A 27,986-nucleotide genomic window follows, 5' to 3' on the forward strand; every position below is an offset into this window, starting at 1 on the left:
TCTCCGCGGCCAGGCCCCTCCCCCTGAGGAGGTGGGCTCGGTGTCACGTGACTCGGGCCCTACGGGAGGGGGAGTGGTCGGGGGCCCGGCCGGACGCGACCACTTAGGGAGGTCCGAGGGGCGCGCGCCTCGTTCCCTGGCCCGGACCCCAACCCCTCTGCACCGCGGGGAGAAACTGAGGCCCGAGTGGGTAAGTGCGAGGTTGGGAGCGCGCAACACGGCCCGCGTCCTTTTTGTCCAGAGGGGAAACTGAGGCCCAGGGAGGTCAGGGGACCAGTACGTTCTGCGATCGTCTGGTTCCCCCTATTCGTCCCCCATCGCAGGCCGACTGCTTCATCCATCCATCCATCCATCCATCCGTCCGTCCGTCCGTCCATCCGCCCAGCCGGCCATTCATCCACCCGACCCCACCTCCCCCTGCGTGGCTGCTGTGGTCAGGGCCAGGGTCGGAAGAGGGTCAGGTTAAGGGTCAGGTTGAGGCGCTTCACAGCCTTTCCCTGGAAGTGAGGAGGGGGGGGGTGGCTGCCGTGACTGGGGAAGGGCGAGGAGTTCACTTTTCTGAGAACTGAGGGAGGTTCATAGACGGGAATGGTTGAAGAGGAGAATGGACAGGCGGGCCAGGGCCCGACCCGCTGGGCATTGTGGGCTGAGGTTAAGATCTTGGTCTCTATGGGGTCAGTGGTGAGCCCTAGGAGGGTTTGGAGCAGGAAGGGGAACATCAGACTTCTTTGGACAAAGATCCCTTTGGCTGCCTGAAGGGGGGGGAGGGAGGGCGTATGAAGATGGGGGAGCCCGGGGGGGGGGCAGCTGCAACTTTGGGGGGGGGGCAAAGGACTGATGGCTGGATCTAGTGAAGATCTGAGGACACCCAACCCCACCATTTCTCAGTTCTGGAAGTCCCCCTCTCTTGTCCTCCTGAGTTTGAAGGATTGAAACCCCAAGATGGGATGGACCTGTGCCTTTCCCCGGGGGGAAATGCATGACACCCCCCCCCCGCCCCCCCAGCAAACGTTAAACACTTGGCCTGTTTCTCTTTCACCTTCTCCCTGGAACGAGTAAATTCACTCCCACAGCTGACGTCACATCTTAACCCTGATGGCATAGGTTCTTGTGTCTCCAACCCAGGCCTAAGACTCCTTCTGGGTGTCCCTTGGCAGAGTCATGTTTCTGCGCTCCCCCAGCTCCTACCCGCAATGTTCCTCCTGTCACTCAGTGTCCATCTGGTGCCTGTTGAGTACCTACTGAGTGTCTGGCACAGTTTGGGGCATTGAGGACCCAAGAGTGAACAAAGCAGAAACAGGTTTCTGTTTCTTTCCTGCCTCATGGAGCACGACAGTCTAGGGGGAGATCAGTTTTGCTCTGACTTTAAAGAAGCGGGAGAGCAACTCGTTGGGTTATATTTGGGGAGAGCATTCGGGGCAGAGGGCACAGCCTGTGCAAAGGCCCTCGGGCAGGATGGAGACTGGCTGCTTCCGAGGAACAGTGAGGAGGCAGGTGTGGCAACCGGCAGCGTGAGCAAGAGGGCTGGTCCTCTGACCCTCAAGGAGCCTGGATATTGAGCAGGGCGAGGCAAGATGTGATTTGGCCCCTGGGGGGAGGGTGAAAGCCCAGAAGAGGCGAGGGGATTGGAGCAGGGGAGCTGTGTAGCCGTGTGACCTGGAGCAGGTGGTGGCTGCGGAGACGGAGAAGCGAGGGCAGGGCCTGGAGCCTCTTCACACAAAATCTCATTGGGGAAATGGGTGCGGCTGTCAGCCAGGCCTGTGCCCGCCACCCTCTCTCCCGCCACAGCCCCTGCAGCCCCGGGGAGGGCCATGAAGGTACTGCTCTTCACCGGGCTGGGAGCCCTGTTCTTCTCGTATTACTGGGATGACAACTTTGACCCTGGTGAGTGCCTGGGGGGGGGGGGGGGGAGGGGGGGAGGGAGGAATCTGGCCAGCTGTCCGGTGCACCCCCAGGGTTGACCACCCCCCCCCACACTGCCAGCCAGCCTCCAGGGAGCCCGCGTGCTGCTGACAGGGGCCAGTGCGGGAGTCGGGGAGGAACTGGCATATCACTACGCCCGCCTGGGCTCCCACCTGGTGCTCACTGCCCACTCGGAGGCCCTCCTGCAGAAGGTGAGACATCCCATTTCCCGTTTGGTGGCCGGGTGGGCGTGGGTGGAAAGCGGGGCCCGGGCCTACTGAAATCCTTGCAACGGTCCGGGCTTCCCGTGTGACCTGAGGCCACTTGTTTAACCGCTGTGCCTCAGTTTCCTCATTTGCAAACCGGAGACAATAAAAGTACCTTCTCGTGGGTTATGGTGTTGGGTTGGTACAGTGACACAGCGGGGGTAAAACCGGGAGGGTTCCTCGGTCAGTGGGCGGGTGGGTAGTGTCCACAGCCTGTGCTGAGTATTGAGAATGAATGATGGTGGGTGTTGACGCTCGGAGTAGGGGAGGGGGCTTTAGGCTGGGGCCCCAGTGGCCTAGCGGGTGGCGGGGGGTGGGGGCCGGCTGGGGCGGACGGGCCCACGGGCAGCTCTGGCCCCCCCAGGTGGTAGGGAACTGCCGGAAGCTGGGCGCTCCCAAGGTCTTCTACATCGCTGCGGACATGGCCTCCCCTGAGGTGCCCGAGCGCGTGGTGCAGTTCGCGCTGGACAAGCTGGGTGAGGGGCGGGGCCTTCGGGGCAGGACCCGAATGGGGTGGGGCCGTGGTAGTCGGCGGGTGGAGGTTTACGGGGCCCGGGGCGTGGCCAGGGGCTGGAACTCTGGACCGGGCCTTATAGGATCAGGGACGAAGCCTGGCAGGATGCAGGGAGGAGGGCCCGGTCTCTTTGCTATTAGGCGGGGCGCCACCCGGGGCCGAAGTCACTGGGTCGGCGCTCTGGCCGAGGCGTCGCTGGTTCAAGGCGACGGCGCTAGGGGCGGGGTCTCTTCGGGCCCAGGGGCGGAGCCTCAAGGACTAGCTCCTTGCTGATGGGCCTCTCCGGGCCAGGAGGACTGGACTACCTCGTGCTGAACCACCTCGGCGCCACCCCGGCAGGCTCGCGGTCCAGGAGCGTCCAGGCGACACGCTGGCTCATGCAGGTGCTCCGCCCCTCCGCGGCCGGCGCCCCGTCCCTCCGGTCCCCAGACTCCACCCCCTCCTAAATCCCCACCGCGGGCCCTGCCCCCCGCCCGAGGCCCCGCCCACGCCCCAGAGCCCCGCCCCTTCCGGGCTCGAGTTTCCCCGCGGTTCGGTGACTCGCCGTCGCCACCTCCAGGTGAACTTTCTGAGTTACGTGCAGCTGACTTCGTTGGCGCTGCCCAGCCTGACGGACAGCAAAGGCTCTCTGGTGGTCGTGTCCTCGCTGCTCGGTGCGTGCACGCGGGGCGGAGAGTCGGGAGGCCACAGGGCTCGATGCGGCCGAGCCCCAGGGCAGGAAGGCCCCCTGGAGGAGGGGGAGCGGCGGTGGTCACTCAGCTGCTGCCCTCCCGCCCTGCTAGGCCAGGTGCCCACATCCTTCTCCCGCCCGTACTCGGCAGCCAAGTTCGCCCTGGACGGCTTCTTCGGCTCTCTGCGGCGGGAGCTAGACGTGCAGGACGTGAACGTGGCCATCACCATGTGTGTCCTGGGCCTCCGGGATCGCGCCTCCCCCGCCGAGGGAGTCAGGTGAGGCCCGGGGCCATCAGGGGCAGGGGCAGTGAGGGGCCGCCCAGCCGCAGTTTCCACCGCACCCTCCTGTCCCCAGGGGCGTCACGAGGGCCAAGGCGGCCCCGGGACCCAAGGCGGCCCTGGCCGTGATCCGCGGCGGCGCCACACGCGCCCCCGGCGTCTTCTACCCATGGCGCTTCCACCTGCTCTGTCTGCTCCGGGGATGGCTGCCGCACCCGAGGGCCTGGTTCATCCGCCAGGAGCTCAACGTCACCGCTGCCGCTGCTGCCTGAGCTTCTGCGGGTGGCACCCCTTCAGCTTCCCAGAGGGGAACCCTCTATCCAGCCGTCCCTGAGCGGGGACACGAACCGAGACACCTCGGAGACGGTGGCCGTGGCTCAAGACAGAGTCATCAAGACAGAAAAGGAAAACCGAGAAACACTACCAGCACCTGGAAACACGGTCACCTCTCCCGGTGGGCAAGTGCTGATCGTGTGCCAGGCACCCTGTCAGTGACCTGGAAGGCATGACCTCAGCCTTCCGGGCCACCCCTGATGACATGGTTGCTGCTTCCATTTTGCAGACAAGAAAACTGAGGCTCAGAGAGGTGATGCGACTTTCGCCACGGCCCTGGCCGTGTGAAACAGGGCACACCACCCCTGAGCCACCCTGGGAACCCTATCCGTCTCCCACCTGGATCCTCTGCAGCCCTGATCTCTTCTTTCCACTCAGTTTTGGAGCATTCCCCTACCGTTGCCCCAAGCAAGGGACAGCCTTGAAACTGTCCACCTGCTGATGGGTTCTGAGGTGGGGGAGGAGGGAAAGAACGTGTTCTGGGCTGGACCCAGCCTCCTGTTTCATGATAAAAATCCTTCTACCCTTGCACACGTGTGTTCAAATTGCTTGGTCCTTCCAGTTTGCTGGTGGCAGGTGGGTCAAGAGGAATTTGTGTATGGGGACCAGACTTCTCAACCCTATTTTAGGGAGAAATGGAGGCGGAGAGAGAGGTAGCCCTTGCCTAGCAAGTCGCTGGTGAAAGGAAGGGTAGTGACTGGCACTGAGGTTGTATTTGCAGCATGAAGTACAGGGTTTGCACAGCAATAATGATAATGTGTATCAGGCTCTGTGTATCAGGCTCTAAGCCCTTGGCATTGCTGATCTCATGGCATCATCACAATCTGAAGCTGGTGTTGCCACTGTTCCCATTTCATAGGTAAGGAAAGGTGCTTAGAGAGAGGCTGGACGTCCGTGGCAGGAGCTGGGATTCTCTACCTGCACATCACTGGTATTTATATCAGTTAGTGAAAACGTGACGCCTCCTCTCCCTAAAATGATAGATTAGTGCAGTTGCAGAAGGAAAAAGCAACTATACAAATAAAGACTGTAGAACAAATACAATGTTACAATAGCTGTTGGCTATGCAGGGCTCTAGAATGAGCAAGGGTTACAAGGGTTAACCCCAAACAGATCACCCCCAAACTGGGACCATCATTTGGGAATAAGTAGAAGTGAAAGATAAAAAAACAGAAAAAAAAAATTTTTTTTTTGTTTTGTTTTGTTTGTTTGTTTGTTTCAACCCTGCCTGCTGTCCCGGAACCAGCTAAAATTACATCAAACTATATCAAGTGCCATCAGGGGGCACTATACCACATCTTCAGTTCTAAGAATTTAGGATCATATAGATTGAAACCAATATCTGTTTATGGAAGTTTTATTTTGTGCCAAGTACCATTGTATCTTAAACAGTTTGGAATAGGTACTATTATTGTCCTCATTTTATAAATGAAGAAATTCAGGTGCCGGGTGGTAAAGTTCCTGGCGCAGGGTCAGCAAGCCAGTGGCCAAGGTGGGATGTCAGCCAGGAGCCTGCAAAAGTAGGATTCGGACTCCCAACCCACCGGCGAAGGGAGTCACGGCAGCCACGGCCAAGGCTAGCGCTGGTCCGCTAGAGGAAGCGCGCATGCGCAGGGAGATGATTCGCGCCTGCTCGTGGAGACCGCAGGGCCTCCAGCCGCCAGGGGGAGTGCGCGGCGTTCCCGCCTCTCTGGCTCGCTCGACCCGCGGAAGCTAGATATCCCAGAGTTCCGCGGGCCTACAGCCCTTCCGCCGCGGGAGCCATTGAGGAGCAGCAGGTTAGTCCGGTGCTCGGTGTGTGGGATCTGTTGCCATCCGGCCTCCGGGGCCCCGGGGCGGCTCAGGGCTGCGCCTGGGTGCGGCGAGCGAGCCCCGGGGAGCCGGGACGCGGGGTTCCGGGCGGCGGGGACCGAGCCCGCACTCATCTCTTGCCCTCCCCATCCGCGTCTGCAGCCATGGCTCTGCGCTACCCTATGGCCGTGGGCCTCAACAAGGGCCACAAGGTAACCAAGAACGTGAGCAAGCCGAGGCACAGCCGCCGCCGCGGGGTGAGTGCGGGTGCGCGCGTCGGGGGGAGCCTCTTGGGGGGAGGCGGGGAGGGCCCCGGCGACCGTGGTGGGGCGCAGGCGGGGACTCGTGGGCGGCGTCGGGGGTGTGAGACTCGCCCGAGCAGCGAGTGGAGACCCGTGCGAATCGCCTGCGTGAGGAGCGCCCGCCCGGGCCGCACACCTGGAGGCGCCCCGCGCGGGTGTTTGCCGGGCGCACGGGGCCTGGGTCGAGGGGTCGAGGCTGGAACGTGGAAGGAAAGCGGAGGCCCCGTTAGGCTTGTGATCTCCGCTGCCCCGGGTTTAAGGGCTCCGTCGTTAAGCTGCGACTCCATGGTGCCCAGCCGCGCCCCCTGGCAGAGGTTTCCGGGCGCAGGCAACAGCCTAGGTCAAGGCCGGGCGGGAGGGCCCTGTCGAGAAGGCTGGGACTCGGGGGTGCGGGTGAGGAGGAGTCACGCTTCCGTCGTGGCGCGGGCTGCGAGCGCCTCGCGCTGACGGCCGTCCCCCCCCAACCCCCAGCGCCTCACCAAGCACACCAAGTTCGTGCGGGACATGATCCGAGAGGTGTGTGGCTTTGCCCCCTACGAGCGGCGAGCCATGGAGCTGCTCAAGGTCTCCAAGGACAAGCGCGCGCTCAAGTTCATCAAGAAAAGGGTAGGTGGATGGGGCGCCTGGGGGGGGGCTCGGTCGGTTAAGCGGGGGCTTCGGGTCGTGATCTCAGGGTTAGGGGGTGCAAGCTCCGCGACACCTCCGGCTCTGCGCGGACAGCTCGGGGCCCGTGTCAGATTGGAGGGATCTCGCTCGCTGTCTTCCTCTCGAGCCCCTCTCTGCCCCTCCCCTGCTTGCGTACTGCCAAGAAGAAGCGTGGAAAAAGAAGGCGGTCGGGGTGCCTGGGTGGCTCATTCAGTTAAGGGTTGACTCTGGGTTTTGGCTCGGGCCATGATCTCCAGGCTTCACGGGTTCGAGCCCCACGTGGAGCTCTGCACCGGGAGCAGGGAACCTGCCTGGGATTCTCGCTCTTCCCTCTCCCGCTCGCACTGTCCTGTCTCAAAATAAGTGAATGTCACCGTCGCCTTGGTGACGCAGTCTGTTAAAGCCTCCAGCTTTGGCTCGGGTCATGACCTCCTGGTTGGTGCGTTGGAGCCCCACGTGCTGACGGCTCGCAGCAGCCTGGCTGGGATCTGCCTGCCTCTCTGCCCCTGACCTGCTTGCGCTGTGTCTAAATATTTAAAATGTTTCGAATCTGAGAACCCAGTTTTCCCCTAATGATAGCTTTGAAAAAGAGGTGGGGGGGGGGGGGATAGGTGGACTGTCGGCAGGGCCGGGGCTTGGGGCGCAGACTGACCGCTCCGTCTCTTTTCCCGGCAGGTGGGGACACACATCCGCGCCAAGAGGAAGAGAGAGGAGCTGAGCAACGTCCTGGCGGCCATGCGGAAAGCGGCAGCCAAGAAGGACTGAGCCCCTCCCCTCTGTACGTAATAAAGCCTTTTTGGAACTTGGGGGTCTCGTATTGGTCTGGGGGAAGGGGCGCGGTGGTGACGTGGCGCACAGACACAAGCAGCCGGCCGGTACTGGAAAGGGTTTTAATCATAATTAAATAGTTCATATATGTCAGACTCTGTGATTAAGCCATAATTGAGGTCCTTGGGACTCCAGCCGCTCCCGAGCCTCCTGGGGACTCAGCTGCCCAGGGTCCCCGGCCCTGGCGCGTTTTTGGCCTGGACGGGGCCCGTGAGTGCCAGCAGCGCCCGGGCTGCGGTCACCGCTCCACCGCCACGGCCTCCGCCTGCTCCTCGGGGAAGGCGATGTTGAAGATCTCCCGGTAGTGTTCCACGAAGTGGACCTCCAGGCCCTCGGTGATGAAGGCGGCCAGGTCATAGAAGTCCTTCTTGTTCTCGGCTGGCAGGACGATGCAGGTCACTCCGGCTCGCTTGGCCTGGGAAGGAGGGGACCGCCGGCCGGCCGGGAGGTCAGGGCGGGCAGTGGGATGGGGCTCGGCCCAGACGGCCAGGCTGCACTGCATGAGCTCGCTCACAGATCAGGAAACTAAAGCCCAAACCACGTCACTGGCCTCCGTTCCAGGAACCTGCTCTCCCAGAGCCCCACTTTTCTGGATTAATCCACAGTCACCAGTGCTTTACCTTTAGCGGTTTGGCACGGGAGCCTTACAGAAACGTGCATTTAAGCACTTCTAGGCTTAGTGCACATCCCGGCCTGTGCACATCCCGGCCTGCCCCCTCGTCCTTTCCTGGGCCCTGGCTCACTGGGAGGGCCCCTCAGCCCGATGAGGCCCTTGGAGAACAATGGTTCCCATCTGTCCCAGGCTCCATCCAGGGACACGGTGCACATTCCGCTCACAGGCGAGGCAAGGCCCGGAGAGCCTCCGCAAGCCCCCTGCCTGAGATGGCTGTCCGTCCCCATCTGTGGGCACCCTGCCTTGTAGGCAGGTGGGGGGTAGGGTCAAGGTGGGGAAGGGAGGGGTCCCGACACAGGAAGCCCCGGACCGAGGGTCTGGTAGGAGCAGACCCCTCCACCCCCGCCCCCAGAGGCCCATGTCCCCTGCCTTCTGTGCATCTGGGCGCTTAGGCCGGAGGGTAGCAGATCCTACCTGCAATGCAGCGGCGGGGGGGGGGGGGGGGGGGGGGGGCCGGGGCCGGGATGTGCCACCGAAGGGGGGCGGCCAAGACTCGGGTCAGCAGGGCCCAGGCCTCACCCTCGTGGTCTGTAAACTGCGCTGTCACCCTTTCCCGCCCAAGGCTCGCTCCGTGTATGCGATGCCACAGCGCAGGGCCCCCGATCCAGACTCCCCTGAGGGTGCCAGCCCTGCCCGGGGTGGGGCAGACGCTCACCGCGATGGTCTTCTCCTTGATGCCGCCCACCGGCAAGATCTTGCCCCTGAGGGAGACCTCGCCCGTCATGGCCAGGTTTGGTCTAACTGGCCGGTCCGTCGCGAGGGAGAGCAGCGCCGTGACGATGGTGCAGCCGGCACTCGGGCCGTCCTTGGGGGTGGCGCCCTGGTGGGGAGGTGCGGGCAGGGGGTGGGCAGGCGGGACGAGGTGGGGGGCACAGGCGGCGGGGCTGCCCCCGGAGGCGGGAGGTGGAGCCTCACCTCGGGCACGTGCAGGTGGATGTGGGAGGTCACCAGGTAGTCGTTGGCCGGGTCGTGCTGCATCAGGAAGGCCCTGGCGAAGGTGTAGGCGATGCGAGCACTCTCCTTCATCACGTCCCCCAGCTGGCCTGTCACCTCCAGGCTCCCGTCCTTGTCCCCCTTGCCGTCCTTGTCTCGTGGCCGCCGAGGGGAGGTCTCCACAAACAGCGTAGAGCCTCCTGGGAGACCAGCACGCAGAGCCTGTGAACTCTGGGACCCTCGGGTTCTAGGGACCGTGGCTCCCCCGACCCTACCGGTGGGGCCACCTAGCGGATGCCCCTTCACTAACACTGTCCCTTCGCTAGCTCTCCCCGGCCTAGGGCCTGTTCAAGGCCCGCTCATCCGATGCAGCACCTGCACCAGCCCTACGGCCTAAGGGCCGACAGCCGCCCACTCGCCCTCTTGCCTGCTTGGCTGGTGCGGCTGCTTAACTGAGGTCCAAACAAGCAGACTGATTCACGGTTCAGAGCCTGCCTCGCACACCCCAGCCTCCCTGTTGGGCCGGGCAAGGTCACCGGGACCCCATCTCCAGGACTCCCCAAGCAAGGGGAGGGGGCCTCCCGTGCATGCGAATAAAGCTTGTGCGAGGACACTGCCACCTGGCGGCCGCATCTTTTTCCTCCTCGATCAGCCCCTGATCCCTTGGGACTCCCTTCAATGCCAGTGTATCTTGGGGGGACGCCAGCTGACCGCACAGGAACCGGTGTGAGACGTTCTCCAGGACCCCCCCCCCCCCCCCGCCCCGCACCGTCCCAGGCCACCTCCTGGCACGGGCTGCTCACCCATGGCGGTCCAGGCCAGCCCCATGACCACGCCGGGGGGCGTCACATCATACATGCGCTCCACGGTGAACACGGGCTTCCCCACAAAGTCCTGCAGGTTCTCGGGCGTCACCTCCACGAGCTCGGCCTCGCCACTCACAATCTTGTAGGCAGACTTCCGTAACACCTGGCCGGGGAAAGGCAGCAGGGTGGGTGCGGCCCCCACCCCGCTGGTCTTTAATCTTTAACATCACGGTAAAGTACAGAAAATGAACCTTTCAGCCACTTTGAAGTTTACAGCTCCGTGGCATAAGGGCATTCACGCGGTCGTGCAACCGTCTCCAAACTTCCCATCTCCCCAGACGGACTGTCCCCGTGAAACGGTGACTCCCCTCCCCCTGCCTCACCCCACCCTTGGAGCCCACTATCTACTGTCTCTGTGGACGGGACCCCGGTGAGTGGGGTCACGCAGGACGTGTCTCAGGGTTGGCATCCGGTCCTCACGATTCTCCACCTGCCTGGCCAGGCCGCAGAGCCCGCTCCCCCCCCCCCCCCCCCCCCAACCCCTGCCGGCCCGCCCGGCTCACCTTCTCCACCTGCTTCTGCAAGTTGCGCACGCCGCTCTCCCGGCAGTACTGCTTGATGAGGAGGGTCAGCACCTCTGGGGACAGCTTGGCCTTGCTCTCATCCAGGCCACACAGGGCGCGGGCCTGAGGCACCAGGTAGCGCTGGCAAGGAGGGGGGACGCTGTCGTCAAGACCCCCAGGGCCTCAGGGCCTCTCCTGTGGGCCCCGCTTACCCCTGAGCCTTCCCAAGACCCCAGGCTGCCCAAAGATCACGGAGGTGGGCCCAGCGCCTGCCCGCACAGAGCTCTCGGCCCCCAGTGGGTGGCTGGGGGACAGCTGCCCTGGGAGGCGACCTCAAAGCTGAGACCTGAGGGTAAGGAGCCAGCGACGCTAGGAGGGAGGGAGGCGGGGAGTCTGGGCGGAGAGCACGGCAGGCGCCAGGACCCCACACGTGAGCCCCGCAGCTGCCCAGCCCGCCTCCTCCGGAAGCTCCCAGGTCTCTGCCCAGATCCCAGCCCTGCCCTTCCTCCAGATGTCATCTGAGATGCCACTCCCCCAGGAAGGTCTCCCTGATCCCTGGGCTCAGCCCACGTACACACTGAGGACCCGTGAGTCAGGGCAAGCGGCCGCCACCCCGAGCACAGACAGAAGTGAGGATATCGAGGGGCTCCCATGTCACCCACAGCCCAGTCCAACTCCCGCCACACAGCGGTCACGGGACGGTCCTGAGCGCCAACTGGCGGAACAGGAGGGGAGACACGGGGACACAACCACACACATCAGTACATCTGCTGACGTGGGTTGGCCAGAAGCCTCTGGGAGTCCGTGTTCCTCTTGTCATTTTAAAGGTTCAGAAGCAGCCCCGGCCCAGGCCCCCCAGCCTGCCCCTCCTTGGCCGGGCGGAGACCCCAGTACCCCTGTAACCACCTCAGCCAAGAGCTCCTCTTGCCCACCTCCTACCCCACGGGAGAGGAGACCACGGTCAGCCCCTGACGGCTGTGATGGACTCAGGGAGAAACGTGCTCAACCCCTTTCCACAAAGACGACGCAGCCAGAAACCAAGACTCCCGTCCGGAAGAAAACCTGGCTCTCGGCTCTGCTCAACATCCTCCAAGGGTGCGAATCCAGTCTCCAGCCTCGGAAGACTGCTAACGTCTGAGAAGCGCACAGAGGCCCCCCGGATCCTGGGCTCGCCTCGGCCTAGGAAACGCGTTACGCACGCACAGAACCTGACCCAGCCGGCAGGAAGACGGCAGCGTCGCACCCGCACCCGCACCCACGGCTGCAAGCGTGCAGCCACGGAAGCCAGCCGAGGGGCCCAGAGCCCGCACCGGGGACAGACGCGCTGCGGGACGAGGCAGCAGCACGCTCACGGGGGAGTTTGCTAACAGAGCTGAGCACACAGCCCCCGACGGTGCACGGGTCCCCCGCGCCCTGAAAGCCCCAGAGACTGTGTTCTCCCCAACGCTGTGCTCACGGGCTGTCTTTCCCTTATTCCTGTTCTGGGGCCCGAGACAGTGGGGTATGAGGAGAAATCTGGGGGCGCCCGGGTGGCTCAGCCGGTGAAGCGTCCGACTCCTGGTTTCGGCTCAGGTCACGATCTGGCGGTTTAGGCGTTCAAGCCCCACGTCGGGCTCTGCGCTGCCAGTGTGGAGCCTGCTTAGGATTCTCTCTCCCTCTCTCCGCCCCCCTCCCCCTGCTCACACTTGGGTGTCTCTCAAAATAAACAGACCTTAAAAAATTTTTAAAAGAAGAAGTCTGTCCTTGGTCTTTGACCCCAGGTCCTGATATAAGAGCTTCCCACACCCTGTCGTTTTCTGAGTGACAGGGTGAGAAGGACAGCTGTTGGGATCTAGAAGCCCCTTTCCGCCACACCCGAGCTTGTGCCAGTGAGGTGGCCCCTGCTGAGGGCCAGAGGACCCAACCATGGGGGTAGAGGGATGGGACTTTCAGCCTCACCCCTGACCCCCAGGGAGAGGGGAGGGGCTGCAAGTAGAGGCCGTCACCAGTGACTCATGATTCACTTGATGCACCTAAAACAGCCTCCGTAAATACTCTAGACAAGGGAGCCGGGTGAATTCGGACTCACTGGGTGGTGCTGGGAGGGTGGCACTCCCAGGGAGGGCACAGAAGCCCCTGCCCCCTACTTGGCTCGAGAGATCCTTTTTGGCGGTTCCCTGGGTGTACCCTTTACAATAACCCGGTACCTAAGTAAACCTTTCCGGGGTTCTGTGAGCTGTCCTAGCAAATCCTCAAACCCAAAGAGCAGGCCGTGGGAACTCCAGATTTACAGCCAGCTGGCCAGAAGAAAGACCTGGAACGTGCAACTGGCATGTGAGTGGGCAGTCCGAGGCACCGAGCCCTTCCCCTGCGGGGTCTGACCCGAGCCCCAGGCAGGACCAGATTCTGACGGGAGTTGCCGGACACCCCACCGGAAGATGGGGTGGCGCAGGGAAATGCCGCGTTGGCGTCAGAGCTGTGCCGTTGCACGGTTCACAGCAGGCCCCGCCTTGCTCTCGGCGATACCTCACTGCACAGGCGGGCAGACCCCGGCCACCCCCTCTCCGAGCAGGGCCACCGTGGGCTGTCCGCCCCCCTCTGGTTAGGTGGCGGGCACTTAGCGGGGCTGGCCGCTTTGGTCCGGGGCTGGGCGGGGGGTCCCGGCCTCACCTCTGCGATGGCGAGCTTCTCCTGGGCCACGTAGCCAGACACGTTGATCATCTCCATCCGGTCCCTCAGCGGCTCTGGAATGGTCTCCGTGACGTTGGCCGTGCAGATGAACAGCACCTGGGGAGGCGGCAGGGAGGTGCTGGAGGATTGGCGCCTGCCGCCCCCCCCCCCCCCCCCCCCCCCCCCCCGGGCCCAGGCCCCGTGCAGGACGCACACCTTGGACAAGTCCACGGGCACGTCCAGGTAGTGATCCAGGAAGTTGGCGTTCTGCTCAGGGTCCAGCAGCTCCAGCAGTGCCGACGAGGGGTCCCCCTGGTAGCCCCGGCCGATCTTGTCCACCTGAAGGGACGGCAGACGGCAGACGGCTTCGGCCCCTCGCCCGGCTCCCCGTGTCTCCTGACCAGACGCCGCTGCCGGGAGGGCGCCAGTGGGACCGGACTGCGCCCAGGGGCAGGGACGGGGCCGGCCCGGAGCGGAAGCAGAAGGGTTCCCCCGAGGCTCGATCGGGGACACCCCCCCACCCGGTCAGCACTGCCCGGAGCTCTGGCCCAGGACGGCCCGAGGGACGGCGTCTGGGGAAGGGCACCGGGAACGGAGGCCGCGCTGCCCTGTCAGCTCTGAGCCCGGCCCCGTGCCCCGCCCTCCGTCCGTGCGCACCTCGTCTATCAGGATCAAGGGGTTCTCCGTCTTGGTCTTCTTCAGGCACTGGATGATCTTTCCCGGCATGGCGCCCACATACGTCCGCCTGGGGGGCAGGGCACAGCAGGAACGGATGGCACCTCACCTGCCTGGGGCTGGTCACGCCGGCACCCGCAGGCCCAGCTCACGGACAGGACCTCGGCGAGCCAGGTGCCCTCCAGGGGCCGCAGCGGAGGCAGAGCACGGTCACCCCAACCACCTGTTCGCCCCAGCAATGGGAAGGCCGCCCCGCCCCCGACTCGAGGCACAGACACAGACTTGAAACCGGGTCCCTCTCAGGGCCATCCCCCCAGCCAGCACCTCCTATCCAGACGGTGAAACCCAGCCCACGGCGCCCACCTCACAGAGCAGGGAAGGTCAAGAGCAGCCAGGTGCCGGCAGCGAACGACCCGCCTCCCAGGTCCTCCCCAATGGCAGGCACAGCATGGCCTCCCAGGCCTCGGGGCCACGGCGCCCGGGGCCCGGCCCCAGCTGGCGCTTGCTGGGTGTTTCTTGACCATCTACTTGCTCCACTGTCCCGGCTCAGCTGCAGGTGTCTGGCACTCACAGAGCATAAAGCAGACACGAGCCCTGTGTCTGGGAGGTTAAGGCCCAGCAGGGAAGACAGATGGCCAGGTAGAGGAGGAAATCACGAGGTAGGGAAACTTTTTCCACGCTACAAAGACAACAGAAGGATGGGGGTCCTGCAATGCCATCTCAGAGGCACACTACTCTAAGACGGGGATAAAGGACGCTTCGGGGAGACGCCCAGAGCAAAATAAGTGAAGAGGCAAACTGTGTGGGTATTCGAAGGAAGTTTTCTGGGCAAGAAAACAGCCTGTGCAAAGGTCCTGGGGCAGGACCAGGCCCAGGCCCAGAGTGCTGGAAGCCCACGTGGCTTCCAGAGTAGAGTGAGTGAGGGGGAGAGAGAGAAGGGAACAAACAGGGCAGGGTGTGCTAGGCCTTCCAGGCCTCAGTGTGGATCTGGGCTTTTACCCTGAGAGACGAGGGAGCCCTGGAGAGCTGTGGACAGAGAAAATGTTGCTGCTGTTACTAAAGGACAGCAGCAGAAGTTTCCTTCCTCATCCTTGTTTGGGGATCCCAGACGGACACCAATAGAGAACACCTGCCTGCCCTCCTGGGCCCCTTTCCCCCAGTGACTCACCCCCACTTGTCACAGACCTATACTTGTTTGAAACCTCAGCCAAGGCCCCTTCCCGGCCTGGGTGAGTGGTCCTTGTCCACACTCTTGGGCCTTCTGAACCAGGGGCCAAGGGGCCACCAGGGCCTGCCTCTGCCTCCCCAACCCAGCTCAGACTCCAGTCCCGAGCCAAGAGCCGGCACAGCCGCCCCTCTGCCTTTGGGGCAGGCCCAAAGGCCCCACGCCTCCCGGGCGCCCTTGCACCACAGGCTCCCACTGACTCCTCACCCAGCACCGTGAAGGCCTCATCCACTCCCGTCCCCCAAGGCCCTGCCAGACTCCGGATGCCTTCTCTGAACTCCTGGAGCTCCCGAGATACTCGTACACCTGTTACGCCTGTGTCTCCCTAAAGAAACTGCTCCGAGAACCACCCTCAGCAGGGGCTGGCGTGGCGGGAGGCCCCGGGAGGACACGACATCCTGACCGCCCTGACGGAAGGTGCCATGCACACAGCCGGGCAGTTCTGACACCCCGGACCCAGGATGAGGGAGCAAAGAACCAAGAGCCGTGCCGAGACCTCACCGGCGTGCCGCCCCGTCCTCGCTGGGGAGACCATCTCGCCCCTCGCCCTGGCCCACAGTCCCTGGTCCTGGGGCTGAGCACGCAGCCCCGGAACTCTGGCCGCAGCACTGGGGGCACTGAGTGCGCGGACGGGAGCTGGATCCACCGGGATATCTGTCCACGACCTGGCGAACAAACGCTGGGGGTGGTCCGCCCTCCCGGTGCTGAAGGCGAAGGCTTTGGGCCCACGTTCGAGCGGCTGCACTCGGTCACGTTACCGCAGCGCAAGCACAGGGCCCTGCTCACCGCTGACACCCCCTCTAACACACGGGAAGAGAGCCGGGGCGGGGGAACGAAGCCCGACAGGAGGCCGGGCCTACCTGTGCCCTTTGATCTCGGCCACGTCGGTCATGCCGCCCACGCTGAAGCGGAAGTACTCGCGGTTCAGGGCACGGGCGATGGAGCGGGCGATGCTGGTCTTGCCCACGCCGGGCGGACCGTAGAAGCAGAGGATCTTGCCCTGGGTGGAGCCTCGGAGCTGGCTGACGGCGATGAACTCCTGCGGGCAGAGGTGGGCTCCCGTGAGGCTCGCCGCCCTCTCTGCAGAGCAAGGGGCCCCGCCTGACGTGGGCCTCAGCACCATCACGCCGCCTTGCAGGGTTCCGGGGGCCGCGGAAGGGACAAGGCGTATCCCAGAGGGGCCGAGCTGACTGAAGGGTCACATGGCCCGGGGAGGGCAGGGACCGACCGTGGGGGACACGGCACCAGGCCCGGCTAGTGTGTCCCCTTCCTCCCACATCCTGGACCGTCCCGATCCTCTCTCTGCCCCAGCCACAGCCTACTGGCCCTGGGGCCAGGTCCGTCTGTCATCTCAGGCACTCTTGTCCCCCTCAGAAACCGGAGGCCCCTGGAGCAGGGAGCCTGGCCCAGACTGCCCTTGCCGCCTCTAGCTGGAGCCCTCCACCTCTCCTTCCTCACGGGGATGGGGTTGGGGGGGGTGGCCTGGGAAGTGGGGGGGGGGGGGGTACGGGGGGTCCGTCACTGGGATGGGGGTGGGGGGTGGCCCGGGAAGCGGGGGGGGGGGGGGGGGGGCATCACCGGGATGGGGGCGGGGGGTGGCCTGGGAAGCAGGGTGGTGCGGGGGGGGGCATCACCGGGATGGGGGCAGGGGGACGGGGGGGGTGGCCTGGGAAGCAGGGTGGTGCGGGGGGCATCACCGGGATGGGGGCGGGGGGGTGGCCTGGGAAGCGGGGGGGGGGGGGGGCATCACCGGGATGGGGGCGGGGGGTGGCCCGGGAAGCAGGGTGGTGCGGGGGGCATCACCGGGATGGGGGCGGGGGGGGGGGGGCGGCCTGGGAAGCGGGGGGGGGGGGTGCGGGGGGCCTCACGAGGATGCGCTTCTTGACGTCTTCCATCCCGTAGTGATCCTCCTCCAGCACCGCCTGGGCCTGGGCCAAGTCCAGATTCTCGTCGCTGTGCTTGCCCCACGGGATGGACGTCAGCCAGTCCAGGTAGTTCCGAGTGACGCTGCCACGGGACAGACCGGGGCCGGTGAGCGTGGCAAATCCACATCGCCAGCGCCCGCGGAACCCGCTGCGCGGACCACACCGAGCACCTCAGCCGGAAGGGCCGCCGACCGCCTGGGAAGGCCGTGCGGGCAGAGGCCACACTGTGGGCCCCGGCACAGTTCCCAGGACAAGCGCTTGGCCCGTTTCCCGAGCCAGACGGGGCGCGCACGGGGACTGGTCAGAAGCCTGTACCGCGGAGGCGGCAGCGGTAAACGCGAGACAACCTCACCCAGAGCAAGCGGGAAACGGGCCCGGCCGGTGGCAGGTCAGCGCGGCGATGAGAGACCCCCAGGCTGGGAGCCGTGTGCCCACCGGACAAGGCCGAGCCCCCAGGAAGACGCGCGGACCTCCAGGCCCTCGGAGAAATGCCAAAGAGGGGCCGCAAGCAAGCACCGCTTTGGGCCGACACCCCAGGGTTCAAATCCCCGTCCCCGTCTACCGGCTCAGAGGCCCCGCTCGCCGACTTCTCTGAACCTCAAATTCTCCAGCCGGGAGACGGAGAGACAAAGAAGTGTGTTCCGCCCAGGGGCACCCAGACAGGGCCGTCATGCGTCAAGCGTCCCTCGGGCGCCCACCGTAGCCAGAGTGCGCCCGAGGGACCCGACCTCCCGGCCTCTGGGTCTGGGCGGAGGGGCGAGAAGGGGCCGCCCCTGAGGGCGGAGGGCACGTGGAGCACGGCCCCCAGCGCGCTCACTTGAACTCGGAGGAGTGGTTGTCCAGCAGGCCCAGCTTGCTCAGCTCCTCGTCCACCACGGCCATGACGTGCTTGGGGACCACGAGCTCCTTCAGCCGTTCGCGGAGCTTCTCCTCGATGGCGTCCTTGTCCTCCTTCTCCAGGCCCAGCTCCTTCTTGATGATCCTCAGCTGCTCTTGCAGGAGGTACCTGCGGTGCGTCTGCTTGATTTTCTCTTCCACCTATAGCGCCCAGAGGCTGCGGTCACAGCGCACGGCAGGGACCGCGGGCAGGTCTGCAGACCCACACGGGCCGGGGCGGGGCCGCTGCTCCCTCGAGACACGGGAGGAGGAGAGTCCCCGAGGCCGCCTCCAGCTCCCCCCACCCCGAACCTAGTCTCTCTCGGTGCCGGATGAGCAAGCGATTTGCTCTTTGATCCCGACCGTGACCCCAGCGCGCCTCCCACGGGCACGGAGCTCCTCTGGACGGACAGGGCAGCAGGCGAGGGCTCGGAGGCCGGGCCGGGCCCCAGCGCCGCCTACAGCCCCCACCCCTGCGTCCCGTTGGGGGATGCGTTCAGAACTGCCTCGTGGGGGGCAGGGGCGGCGCCCGGGGGGGGCGCCGTCAGCGAAGCAGCCGACTTCGGCTCAGGTCATGATCTCACGGTCCGTGAGTTCGAGCCCCGCGTCGGGCTCTGTGCTGACAGCTCAGAGCCTGGAGCCTGCCACCGATTCCGTGTCTCTCTCTCTCTGACCCTTCCGTACTCGTGCTCATTCTCTCTCTCGAAAATAAGCAAAAAACATTAAAGAAAAAAACACACCCAACTGCCTCGTGGGGTGCCTGGTGCGCTTAGTCAGAAGAGCATGCAACTCTTGATCTCAGGGTCATGAGTTCAAGACCCACCCTGGGGGGTAGAGACTGCTTAAATAAATAGGCGTATACGTAAAAAAGAATTACCTCGTGCTGATAACTAAGGGTTAAAAAATTTCCCAGTTACAGATGTGACGTGGAAGGTTTTCCTCAAATAAAACTGAGTGAAAAAAGTCACTCAACTGTGAATGGCGAGCAACTGAAAATCCAGGCAGCCCACAGATTCGCCCGCAATCGGGAAGGTGAGCCGCAAAACGCAGAGTCGTGGGGAAACCGATTTTCAACCTCTCCCGGGCCGGTTCCCCATTCCCAGCATCTCCGCGGGGCTCTGTCCCGACGGGGGGCGTCCCGAGACCACAGGCTCCGGGCTCAGCTGCCAGGACCGGCCTCAGGGTTTGGCGCGCAGAGCCTCCCGAACCGGCGGCCGCCCCGCACGCCGCCGCCCTCCCCGCAGAGGCGCGTCGGCAGCCCGGGCTCACCTCGCGCCCCAGGCGCTGCTGCAGCTTGCTCAGCTCAAACTCCTTCTTGAGGAGGGAGAGGGCCTTATACAGCCGCTTGGGGATCTGCCGAGAAAGGGAAGACGCGGGCGACGGTCAGAAGCCGCCTCTGGGCCCGCTGAGGGTGGGGGGGCAGGCACCTCGCAGACGGGGCGCCCACAGGGCGGACCCACCGGAGGCGCGCGCCCTCGGACCTAACGTGCCCAGTTCCGCGAACACCTCCTACAGGTGAACTCCTGCAGGCCCGCGAGCTGGGGTCCGGAACGTTCGTAGCGGCCAAAGACTGGCGGCGAGCCGAGCACGCCACCCGGTGAACACAAGGCACCGCCCGCAGGGCCGCCAAGCAGCCACGCGAGAACGGGGACCCGTGCAGAGGGGACGCGAAATCGGAGAGCGGAGCCGCGGACAAGCAGCCGGGCCCGGGGGACCAGGGCGCACTCACGTTGGTCTCCTCCAGGACGTCCTGCAGCTCGTGCGACTCGGCTCCGGTCAGCGCGGCTCCCATGTCGCTCAGGTAGATGGGGTTGTCCACCACCCTCTGGCCCGCCTGCATCATCTGCAGCACAGACTCTCTGGAGGGGACAGAGGCCCCGCGGGGACCGCTGCAGCCGGTGGCCCGCATGCCCTCTCCCCGGCAGCACGGGGCAAGGCCCCGGGATGCCGAGAGCCGGGCGGCAGGGCGAGCGAGGCCACCCGTCCCAGAGCCGAGAGACTAACGTCCCCGTGCCCAGACACGAGCCCCTCCAGCAGCTGTGTGGTGCACCCCTCCCCCCCCCCCGCCCCCGGCCCGCCATGAGATTCTCTCCAGCCGCAGCTGAGGACGAAAAGGCTTCTGACCGAACCCAAGCCCTCGTCAGCACGAAGGAGGCAAAGGCCCCGGACTGGGTAGGCCACCCCACTCCCCCCGCCAGGGCCCCCTTGCCGCAGGGGAAGCAGGATCTCCTCACGCAGGGCCGGGCCCTGGGCCACGAACCCCCGCGCCAGCAAGGTTCTCTGTCAGGACGACGCTCTGAGAAAGCTTCCCGCCAACCCAGCGGCACAAAGAGGCAGGCGACCCCAGCCCGGCCCCAGGGATGGGGGACGGTCGGCCGTACACTCAGACGGCACAGGGGGGCCGGAGACCAACCTGTAGAGCGGGTTCAAGGCAATGATGTCCCGGATGGTCTTCACAATCTCGGCGGTCAGGGCCTGGCAAACGGGGGGGGGGCTGCCGTCGGTCCTGGGGCCAGCAGGGGCTGTGGCCCAGGCCAAGGATGGCCTCGGGTGCCCAGGCGCACGGCCTGAATCCAAGTCCCAGGGACTCAGGACCCGGGCAGGAGAAACGAAAACCAACACCTGCCCCCTCCCAGCACCTCGCCCCAGGCTCCCCGAGGCAGAGGATCCCCCCTGCGGTGGACACGATGGGACAGTCTAAGGTATAACGCCCAGAACCTCATCATTTCCAGAAGGCATGGTTCCCAGCACGCCACACCCCAGCGAAGGCACCGGTGGGCACCGAGAGCGGCCGCGTCCCTTCACCACAAGCACGTGGCCCCTAGCAAGCTGACCTTCCAGAAAGGACCTGCAGAAGGCAGCTAGAGGCCCACGGTGCCTGCAGCCCCGTCAAGTCTCCCTGATCTGTCCCCCGCAGCATCTTTGACTTTGGCCCCGTCTCTCTCCCACCACACGACCCTTGTAGGAAACTCGGAGCTGTGCTGTCAGTCTAGCAAGCGGCGGCAGCTACTCGCACTCAAGTAAATTAGCGCCACACGGGACTGGACGTTTCCTTCCAACCACGGGGCCAACGGCGTGGAGCCAGAGAACATTTGCACCACCACGGGGAGCTCTCCAGGACGGGACAACACTGCTCCGAGGGCCCCCGTGTGGCTCGTGGGTGTGACAACAGCAAATGCAGCCCCTCCCGGTACCGGGGGCAGGCGTCACCAACAGACTGCAGGACCCCTTCCCACCAAGGCCAGAGGTCCCCCCAGAACTCTGTTCAACACCGCGCTGCAGGCTGAGACCGAGGCCGTCGGCTGCGCACGCCGTGTTCTCGGGGAGACCACGCGCATGTAAGCTTTTCTTGTTCGTCCCCACCCACTGGCGGGGGTCACCCTGCCTCTAACGCGCCAGAAGAACAGGTGGAAGGACACGTTCTGCCACCCTGACAGCTGGCTCGCTGCTGGCAGGCCTGTGCCGGGGGTCAAGGTGGCCAGAAGGCTGCGGCTCTCCCGTCTCGAAGCCACGGGGAATGGCGGGTGGGCCCTGCTTCCCTCCCCAGCACCCCGGGCTTCAGGGGAAGGAGCCAGTACGGAAAGCAAGGCTGAGGGCTCCCGCGCAGCAGACACGGCTGGGGCCGGCCCCAGGTTCAAATCCTGCCGCCTTCATGAGCCGCTAAGGGCCCCAGCGCATCTCCTTTGCCTTCTGGATGCCAGTCCCTCCTAGCACTTCTGCGGGGGAGTACATTTTGCATCCCGCAACAACCCGACGGCCGCGACAGGCTGGAGCGTCGACGAACACCCACCCCGCTCAGGGGAGCTCCCTGGGCAGCTGCCCGCCGTACCTTCACTTCTTCCGTGACCTGGAAGTCCTCGTGGACGACATTCTCCACCTCCACCATGAGCACCTCGCCGGGGGGAGCCGAGGCGGGCTCCACCATCACCTCCGTCGGGTGCCCGGAGCTCAGGCCCTCCTCCGCCTCCTTCTCGCTGCGTTTCGGCTTCCTGCGGGGCTTCTGCTTGTTTTCGGCCTCGGCCTCGGCCACCTCCAGCTGTCTGCTGATGTGAATCCTGCAGACAGAAACGGGGCCGGGGTGAAGCTGCCGGGGTGGGTACAGGGCCAAGCCGGGGACCAAGCCGGTGTCTCAGAACCCCGAGACCGGCACGGCGCCCCCCCACCCCCGACACCGCGGGCCTCCAGCTGACCCGCCCAATCCGCGCGCACGCCAACACCCTGCTGTCCTCCACGAACAGGTGACGGGTGAGCCAGCGGTGACCGGCTCTGGGGCTCACCTCAAGCCGTCAGCTCAACCAAGCAGGACCTCCGGGACTCCGCCTGCCCTCCCTCGGCCCCAAGGTCACCGTACGGTGTTCCTTCGTGCGGTTCGGGCCTCGATTCGAGGGCACCTCGGCCGGAGCCCTCCCTGACCACTCCACGTGTGGTCTGTCCCCCATCTGTGCCTGCCTACCGTCACCCCGTCCGTCTTCGCTTCCCCCGAAAGCACCCACCGCCATCAGAACTCAGGCCGTGACCTGTTTGGATGCTCATGCCCTCCCTGCTGGGGAGAAGGGGGTGCTGGCCTCTTTCTGCCCACACCCAGGTGCCCAGCAGATACCAGGCCCCAGGGGTCGAGTGACACATTGAATGCAAACGTGCCCTTCCACCTCTGGGCCCTCTCCTGTCACACACGCCACCTTCCCCAGAGGGCGGGCCTGGGAGCTGGCGGGCGCGGACCCCACCCCCGGCTGACATCAGCAAGTTGCACAGAGCTGCCTCTGGAGCCCGCGGGACCCACTCCATAAGGCGCCTTGTAGGTGAGGACGGCACTCAGCAGCCACCCCAGTTTTTATTCATTTTGGTTGCATTCCCCTCCCCTCCCCCCACGAATCTCCCCAGGAGACAGCGGCAGCCACTTTCCCGAAAACAGCCTCTAACATGAGCAGATGAAAACGGGTGTGGGGCTCCGTGCGGTGGGAATGCCAGTGGGACCTTTCACAGAATCAGTGCGTGGAGCACCCCGCTTCCCCGAGTGTGTTCTGGGGTGCTGCCTTGCCGACCCCAGACAAGGCTCTGGGAGAGAAAAGAACCGGGAACTCTCGCTTCGACAAAGGCCGAGCACCTTCCATGAGGGGCTATTTGCAACATTTACTACATAATGGCGCAGGACTCAGAAGTGTTTCCCACGTGGATGTGACCGTGACGCTCCTGACGAGCACCTTGAGGACCGATGCTCCTTGGCGCACATGTGAAAACTGGACAGCGTCCACCCAGCCGAGCCGGCACATTTTTCACAATCAGCTGTGGCCGAACAAGGATTTAAGCTGGGCTCACCGCTGTGAGCGGCCCTTCAGCAGAGTGGAGGTGGAAACCACACCGCCCGAGAAGGGAAGGTGTCTGCTCGAGTGAAATACGACAGTGCTAGGCTGGATATCCAGCAGGACCTGCTGGCTGACGCAGTCAGGGCACCGGAGGAGAAGGAGCCCCAACTGGGAACATCTAACACCCAGACACACCCAGACAACTTGCTGTCTGCACCCGGGATGCTTTTGTGAATAACGTGCATGAAAGATACAGGTTGTCACCGATCACCCACGCTGCCACTCCAACAAGGGGACTCCGAGGAGGGAGGGATCCAGAAGTGATCCATCTCGGCCACCTCCAGCTTTGGCCCTGTCCCTGCCGTGGCAAGGCGACAGGGCTGAGCAAGAAGGGTGGTCCGTGCTGGCACCTGGGGGCACTCGGGGCCTCTCTTCCTGCCCCATCGCACGCACTCGGGGCCCCGCACCTTCTGTGTCCCATGACGATCATGCGCAGCTTGTCCCCGAGGTCCTGCATCTCGTGGATCTGGACAAACGTCCCCGTGTGGTAGACTTCATCCAGGCTCTCGACCACGTCCGACTCGTTGCTAAAGGACAGGGACACAAAGGAGCGTCGGCACGGGCCCTCTGATTCTCAGCAGGCTGCCTCGGACCGAGAGGGAGGAGGAAGAGAAGAGAGGCACCCCTACCAGCCTCAACTGAAAATGGAGAGCAACCGCCTCGCCTCGCTCCCACAGGTGCTCAGGGCCCAGCAGGGCGCCTGCTCACCGAGGGCGGCCCCTGGCGGCTGCCGACGAACACAGGTGAGCAGCTCCTGGCCAGGTCGGCTGGAAGGGCAGGCCCGGACAGAACGGATCCCATTCCACACCTCCCACTACCGAGCCTTCGAATGTACCTTCGAACTCAGAAGTGGAGCGGACTGCCACCGAGAGTCAAGGTATCTGCCCACCTAGCCCTGCGCTGAAGCGGCCTCGCGGGTGTCTTTAACACTTAGGGTCCTGGAGGTCAAAATCCACTCCCCCTCCCCGCCTCGCATCTTGACAATGCACGAGGCCAAGTCTTCAGCCTAGACTACAAAGTATGCTTGGCTCTCAGCCTTATGCTCGGCAGCTCAAAGGTCAGAGGTCCGGCTACTCTAGGGAGCAGGATTTGTGGTGAGCTACACTCCAGGGCAACTTCAACGAAGGAGTGAAGGAAAAGTTACACTTACTTGTCATCTCTCTTTAGAAAGACGCCGGCATACGGCTGGGCAAGACGGACCTTCCTTCTTAGCAGCTCAACCAACTTCTTATTTTTAACCTAGCATGACAATGACCCCAAAGTGAAATGCAGGTTTCCTAGCTGACATTTGGACAGCAGCTCTAGCGTTTTCTCTATCATTCTCGGGGATATGCTAAAAACCAAACACACAAAGGCGCGTGGGACAGATTGGCAGGGCTGCATTCCTCAGTGGTTTCCGCTGCTTTCTAAAGAAAAGTCAAAGTAGACCGACCAATGGTGAGAACCAAAAAAGTGATTTAACATTCTATTTCAAGAGTTGTTTCAGGGGTAAAATGTCTAGACTATTATGATTTTATCAATGACAGAAAATCAACACTGAACGCGCATAATTCAAACGTGGCCCATCCCACAGGCTGGTAACTTCCTCCAATTTCCACTGAAAGGATTTCCCAATCCCATCTGTACCCTCTTCATCAACGACTGAAAGCTCCAGGATGACAAGACATTATCTTGATGTCATTTCAATGGCAGGGAGAGGGCTAACGTCTTCTAGGAAACATCTGATGGGGCAGGAGCACAGACATCTGTAAGGCTCAACTGATTTCCATCCAGCAGACGTTAGACCCCACACCAGATTACAGTGACACTTAAGGGCCCTCAAGCTTCAGCCTGCACTGGAATTCCCTGGAGGACTTGTTCAGACAGACGGCTGAGCCCCAGCCCTGAAGTTTCTTGAGGAGGCCTGGAGTAGGCCTGACAATCTGCACTTCAAACAAGCTCTCAGGTGATGCTCATGTGGCCGGTCTAGGCACCACACTCTGGGAACAGTGCTTTAACTCATCCCTTAACAGGGACTCTTACGGTTCAGGAATTCCTCACCTCACAGATGCACCTTTCCCAGGGAAAAGGTCCAGGACAGCCAGGAGGGGTACATGGCCCACCGACACTTAAGAGCCACCGATCTATACCGAGGGGACACACGACTGGGGCAAATTAGCCACAGACAGGGTCAACCGCAAAAACAAGAGTAGATGGAGCTTTGCCGACTCGGTCCCATGCAAGTTTCTCCAGTTTGTCCTCTGCTAAAAGCTGCTGCCTTTCAGCCCCTGTCCCATCACTGACCAGGTAACAACGACAGAAATACAGGGCATACCCTGTGCCAGCCTCAGGCTTTCCACAGCAATTCATTTAACCCTCCTGGCTAACTCCGGGGCGGGGCAAACAGAATCTCTTGGAAGAATCCTACCTCTGGGGACAAGAGGCATTTGCCACTTTGCAGGGCCGCGGGGACCCTACCTGGTGAACACTCCTGGCCCCAGAGGTCGGCTGGGGTTGAGGACAGGAGAAAGTCCCCCAGGGCAAACTTCTGAGAGGTCAGAAGCATACCATACAGGAAACAGTAGCACCAGCTTCTGACTGAGATAGAAGGCTATACCCCTGACAAAGGTGAACTCCCCTCCCCCATGAGCTCTGAGAATTGAGGTACAATTATGATGCCCATTTTGCAGATGAGAAAATGGAGGCCCAGAGGAACAGCTTTCTGAAGGTGAAGGAGCTATGGATGGTGGAGCCAGGATATGAACCCACAGGCTCTGGGGTCTGCAAGTAACCACTACTCGAAACCAAAGAAGGCCCTCGGAATAGCTGCTCAGACACCTCAGAGGAGCTGGCAGGGGCTCCTTCGGTCCTGAGATTTGTTTAGCAGAGACTAGAGTGTAGGGAAAGGTTGGAGATGAACGCAGAGGCTGACTCATTACATGACCTTGCTCGGACAGTTAACAGATAACCATTTTCCACCACAGACTCTAATCTCCACGTCATTAAAAGAAAAAAAAGAGAAGAAGGCATTCGGGTCCTTTGTATTCTAAAACCTCAAGCTCCTTGCACTCGTGTTGCTTTCGGTTACATCACCCAGGTCCAGCCTCCCCACCCCTCATGGCTCTTAGTCTGAAATGATCTTGCTTGCTGTCTCTTCCATCAGAACACAAGTTCCTTAGGTACGGGGACTGTATTTGACTTGTTTGTTACTGTATCCTCAGTGCCAGCTACGCGGCAGGAGCTGAAGAACTCTCTACTAAACGAATAACCCAAGGCCGCGCTCCTCTGAGAGCATCCTTCCCCCTAAATCTCCTGTACTCTATTCCTGACTCTGTTATCCCTATAATATGTATTACCTTCCGACATACAATTTATTTACTAACCTGATTTATTGCCTTTTGTATCCCACATGCTAGTGGGATAACCTCCAAAGGCAGGAATTTTTATCAGTCTGATTCACTGCTGTATCCCTAAAAACCTCACCTGGCATGTAAGCGGTCAAGAAATGTTTAGGAAAGGAATGAATCCTGATCCCAAAGAGGCTCCTAGCTAGGTGGCAACCACCCTCCCCCCCCCCCCCGGCTGAGAGTGTTACAAAACATTTACCCAAACGCGCAGAACAGTTCCGGTCTTTCCCAGCATCGGATTTCTACGACTGGGTGGGACTCTAACTGGGCAATCCTAAACTCAATCTGGAAGGGAGAGGAATCTGGCTCCAACTCACCAAACTAATGAGAAGACAAGGACACGAATTCGAACTTTTAAGAAGCTTCATGCGTGGGAAAAGTCGTGAGGCATGAAGGTGCTCCTAAGGGATCCCTCGGTCCAACCCGCTGCTTGCAGAGGTGGGGAAATGGAGGTCAAGACGGGGGCGCTCATTACCTCGATAATCTTGATGAAGCGCGGGAACACCGGGTTGCGGGTGACGGCGATGAGCGGCAAGTGCGGGAACACGTCCGGAATCGTCATGGGCGTCAGCGCCGTTATGATGGGGCCTTCCCCGCCTCCCGAGCTGCTCCCCGCGCCCGCGGCCCCATCCTCGGCACCGCCCTCGGGGGCATCCTCGCCGCCGGAGAATGCGCCCCCGCCGCCGCGGCTGTTCGCCTCCCAAAGTCCCCGCCACTGGCTCGCGGCCACAGGGCCCCGGCCCCACAGCGCCCAGGGAGGCGAGGCGTCGCAGGCCCGCCGGCCTCTGGGCAACCACGCTCCGGCCGCAGTTGGAACCCGCCCCCCGGCGGCGGCCAGCAGCGGCCGCCGCAGCGCCCAACACCGCGCCGCGCCCCACAGCCGCACGTAGCCTGTGCCCGCCGCCATGGCCCGGCCATCCTGGCGACGCACGGCACTTGCGTCACTTCCTCTCGCCCGGCTAGTGCGCACGTGAAGCCCGGCGCGTGCCTGGGCGCCAGCGGGGGGCGTGGAACCAGAAGCGACGGGGGTGGGGCTTGCAGGAGCGTGGGGCGGGGCCCAGTCTTCCCGCTACATTCCCTCCCCTCCCCAGGCCTCCCAGCTGACGCGCTCAAAGCCCTTTTGGGTCAAGTTGGGGGCGGGGGGGGGCGTTGGCACGTTCCAGGGCCCCTGGAGCCACTAGTGCTGCAAGCGCACCTGTAAGAACTTGTAGGCAGCCCCGTGTATACACTTGGGTTTTGGCGCACGGGCGACAGGCGCTCAGGCTGCGGAGCGCGTCCCGGTGGGCAGATTCGGGCTTCCCGGGGCACGCTGTGCGCATGCTTACACCAGCCTGCTCATGCGCGACTGTGTGCGGGGGCCCCGGTGCTGAGTTCAGGGGA

General features: G+C 63.3%; 3 protein-coding genes across 8 annotated transcripts; 2 read left to right on the forward strand and 1 right to left on the reverse strand.

Annotated features, from left to right (window-relative positions):
- Nucleotides 1-82: 82 nt before the first annotated feature.
- On the forward strand, nt 83-4,497 carry HSD11B1L (hydroxysteroid 11-beta dehydrogenase 1 like). 6 transcript variants are annotated; one of them, XM_042977898.1, is made up of 8 exons: nt 83-190; nt 1,753-1,884; nt 1,984-2,114; nt 2,533-2,644; nt 2,974-3,065; nt 3,242-3,335; nt 3,465-3,630; nt 3,710-4,287. In XM_042977898.1, exons 2-8 carry the CDS (start codon nt 1,812-1,814, stop codon nt 3,903-3,905), a joined length of 864 nt encoding a protein of 287 aa, XP_042833832.1. In that variant the 5' UTR covers nt 83-190; nt 1,753-1,811; the 3' UTR covers nt 3,906-4,287. The 6 variants fall into 6 exon arrangements, with proteins under 6 accessions (XP_042833832.1, XP_042833831.1, XP_042833827.1 ...); XM_042977897.1 differs by having other exon boundaries at nt 3,470-3,630; XM_042977893.1 differs by having other exon boundaries at nt 118-190; nt 1,789-1,884; nt 3,470-3,630.
- A 1,142-nt stretch (nt 4,498-5,639) lies between these two features.
- On the forward strand, nt 5,640-7,510 carry RPL36 (ribosomal protein L36). Its single transcript, XM_042977901.1, has 4 exons — nt 5,640-5,744; nt 5,920-6,014; nt 6,531-6,665; nt 7,380-7,510. The coding sequence occupies exons 2-4, from the start codon at nt 5,922-5,924 to the stop codon at nt 7,467-7,469; spliced, it is 318 nt and encodes a 105-aa protein (XP_042833835.1). The 5' UTR covers nt 5,640-5,744; nt 5,920-5,921; the 3' UTR covers nt 7,470-7,510.
- Nucleotides 7,511-7,580: 70 nt separating this feature from the next.
- On the reverse strand, nt 7,581-27,528 carry LONP1 (lon peptidase 1, mitochondrial). Its single transcript, XM_042977900.1, has 18 exons — nt 27,082-27,528; nt 24,371-24,459; nt 23,628-23,747; nt 21,687-21,912; nt 20,271-20,332; nt 19,587-19,716; nt 19,127-19,210; nt 17,799-18,019; nt 16,925-17,063; nt 15,917-16,095; nt 13,814-13,901; nt 13,373-13,495; nt 13,157-13,273; nt 10,508-10,648; nt 9,942-10,107; nt 9,121-9,338; nt 8,861-9,025; nt 7,581-7,947 (listed from the first exon to the last, which is right to left on the reverse strand). Exons 1-18 carry the CDS (start codon nt 27,511-27,513, stop codon nt 7,771-7,773), a joined length of 2,877 nt encoding a protein of 958 aa, XP_042833834.1. The 5' UTR covers nt 27,514-27,528; the 3' UTR covers nt 7,581-7,770.
- Nucleotides 27,529-27,986: the final 458 nt, after the last annotated feature.

Source organism: Panthera tigris, chromosome A2 (assembly GCF_018350195.1).
Source record: "Panthera tigris isolate Pti1 chromosome A2, P.tigris_Pti1_mat1.1, whole genome shotgun sequence".
Taxonomy (NCBI): Eukaryota; Metazoa; Chordata; class Mammalia; order Carnivora; family Felidae; genus Panthera; species Panthera tigris.

Coding starts and splice junctions, on each gene's coding strand:
- HSD11B1L (XM_042977897.1), top strand. CDS start 1,812: ATGAAGGTACTGCTCTTCACCGGGCTGGGAGCCCTGTTCTTCTCGTAT. Junction 1,885..1,983: donor GGATGACAACTTTGACCCTG/GTGAGTGCCTGG, acceptor CCACACTGCCAG/CCAGCCTCCAGGGAGCCCGC. Junction 2,645..2,973: donor GTTCGCGCTGGACAAGCTGG/GTGAGGGGCGGG, acceptor TCTCCGGGCCAG/GAGGACTGGACTACCTCGTG.
- RPL36 (XM_042977901.1), top strand. CDS start 5,922: ATGGCTCTGCGCTACCCTATGGCCGTGGGCCTCAACAAGGGCCACAAG. Junction 6,015..6,530: donor GGCACAGCCGCCGCCGCGGG/GTGAGTGCGGGT, acceptor CCCAACCCCCAG/CGCCTCACCAAGCACACCAA. Junction 6,666..7,379: donor TCAAGTTCATCAAGAAAAGG/GTAGGTGGATGG, acceptor TTTTCCCGGCAG/GTGGGGACACACATCCGCGC.
- LONP1 (XM_042977900.1), bottom strand. CDS start 27,513: ATGGCGGCGGGCACAGGCTACGTGCGGCTGTGGGGCGCGGCGCGGTGT. Junction 24,460..27,081: donor GCTTCATCAAGATTATCGAG/GTAATGAGCGCC, acceptor TTGTCATGCTAG/GTTAAAAATAAGAAGTTGGT. Junction 7,948..8,860: donor TCAAGGAGAAGACCATCGCG/GTGAGCGTCTGC, acceptor CCTCCTTCCCAG/GCCAAGCGAGCCGGAGTGAC.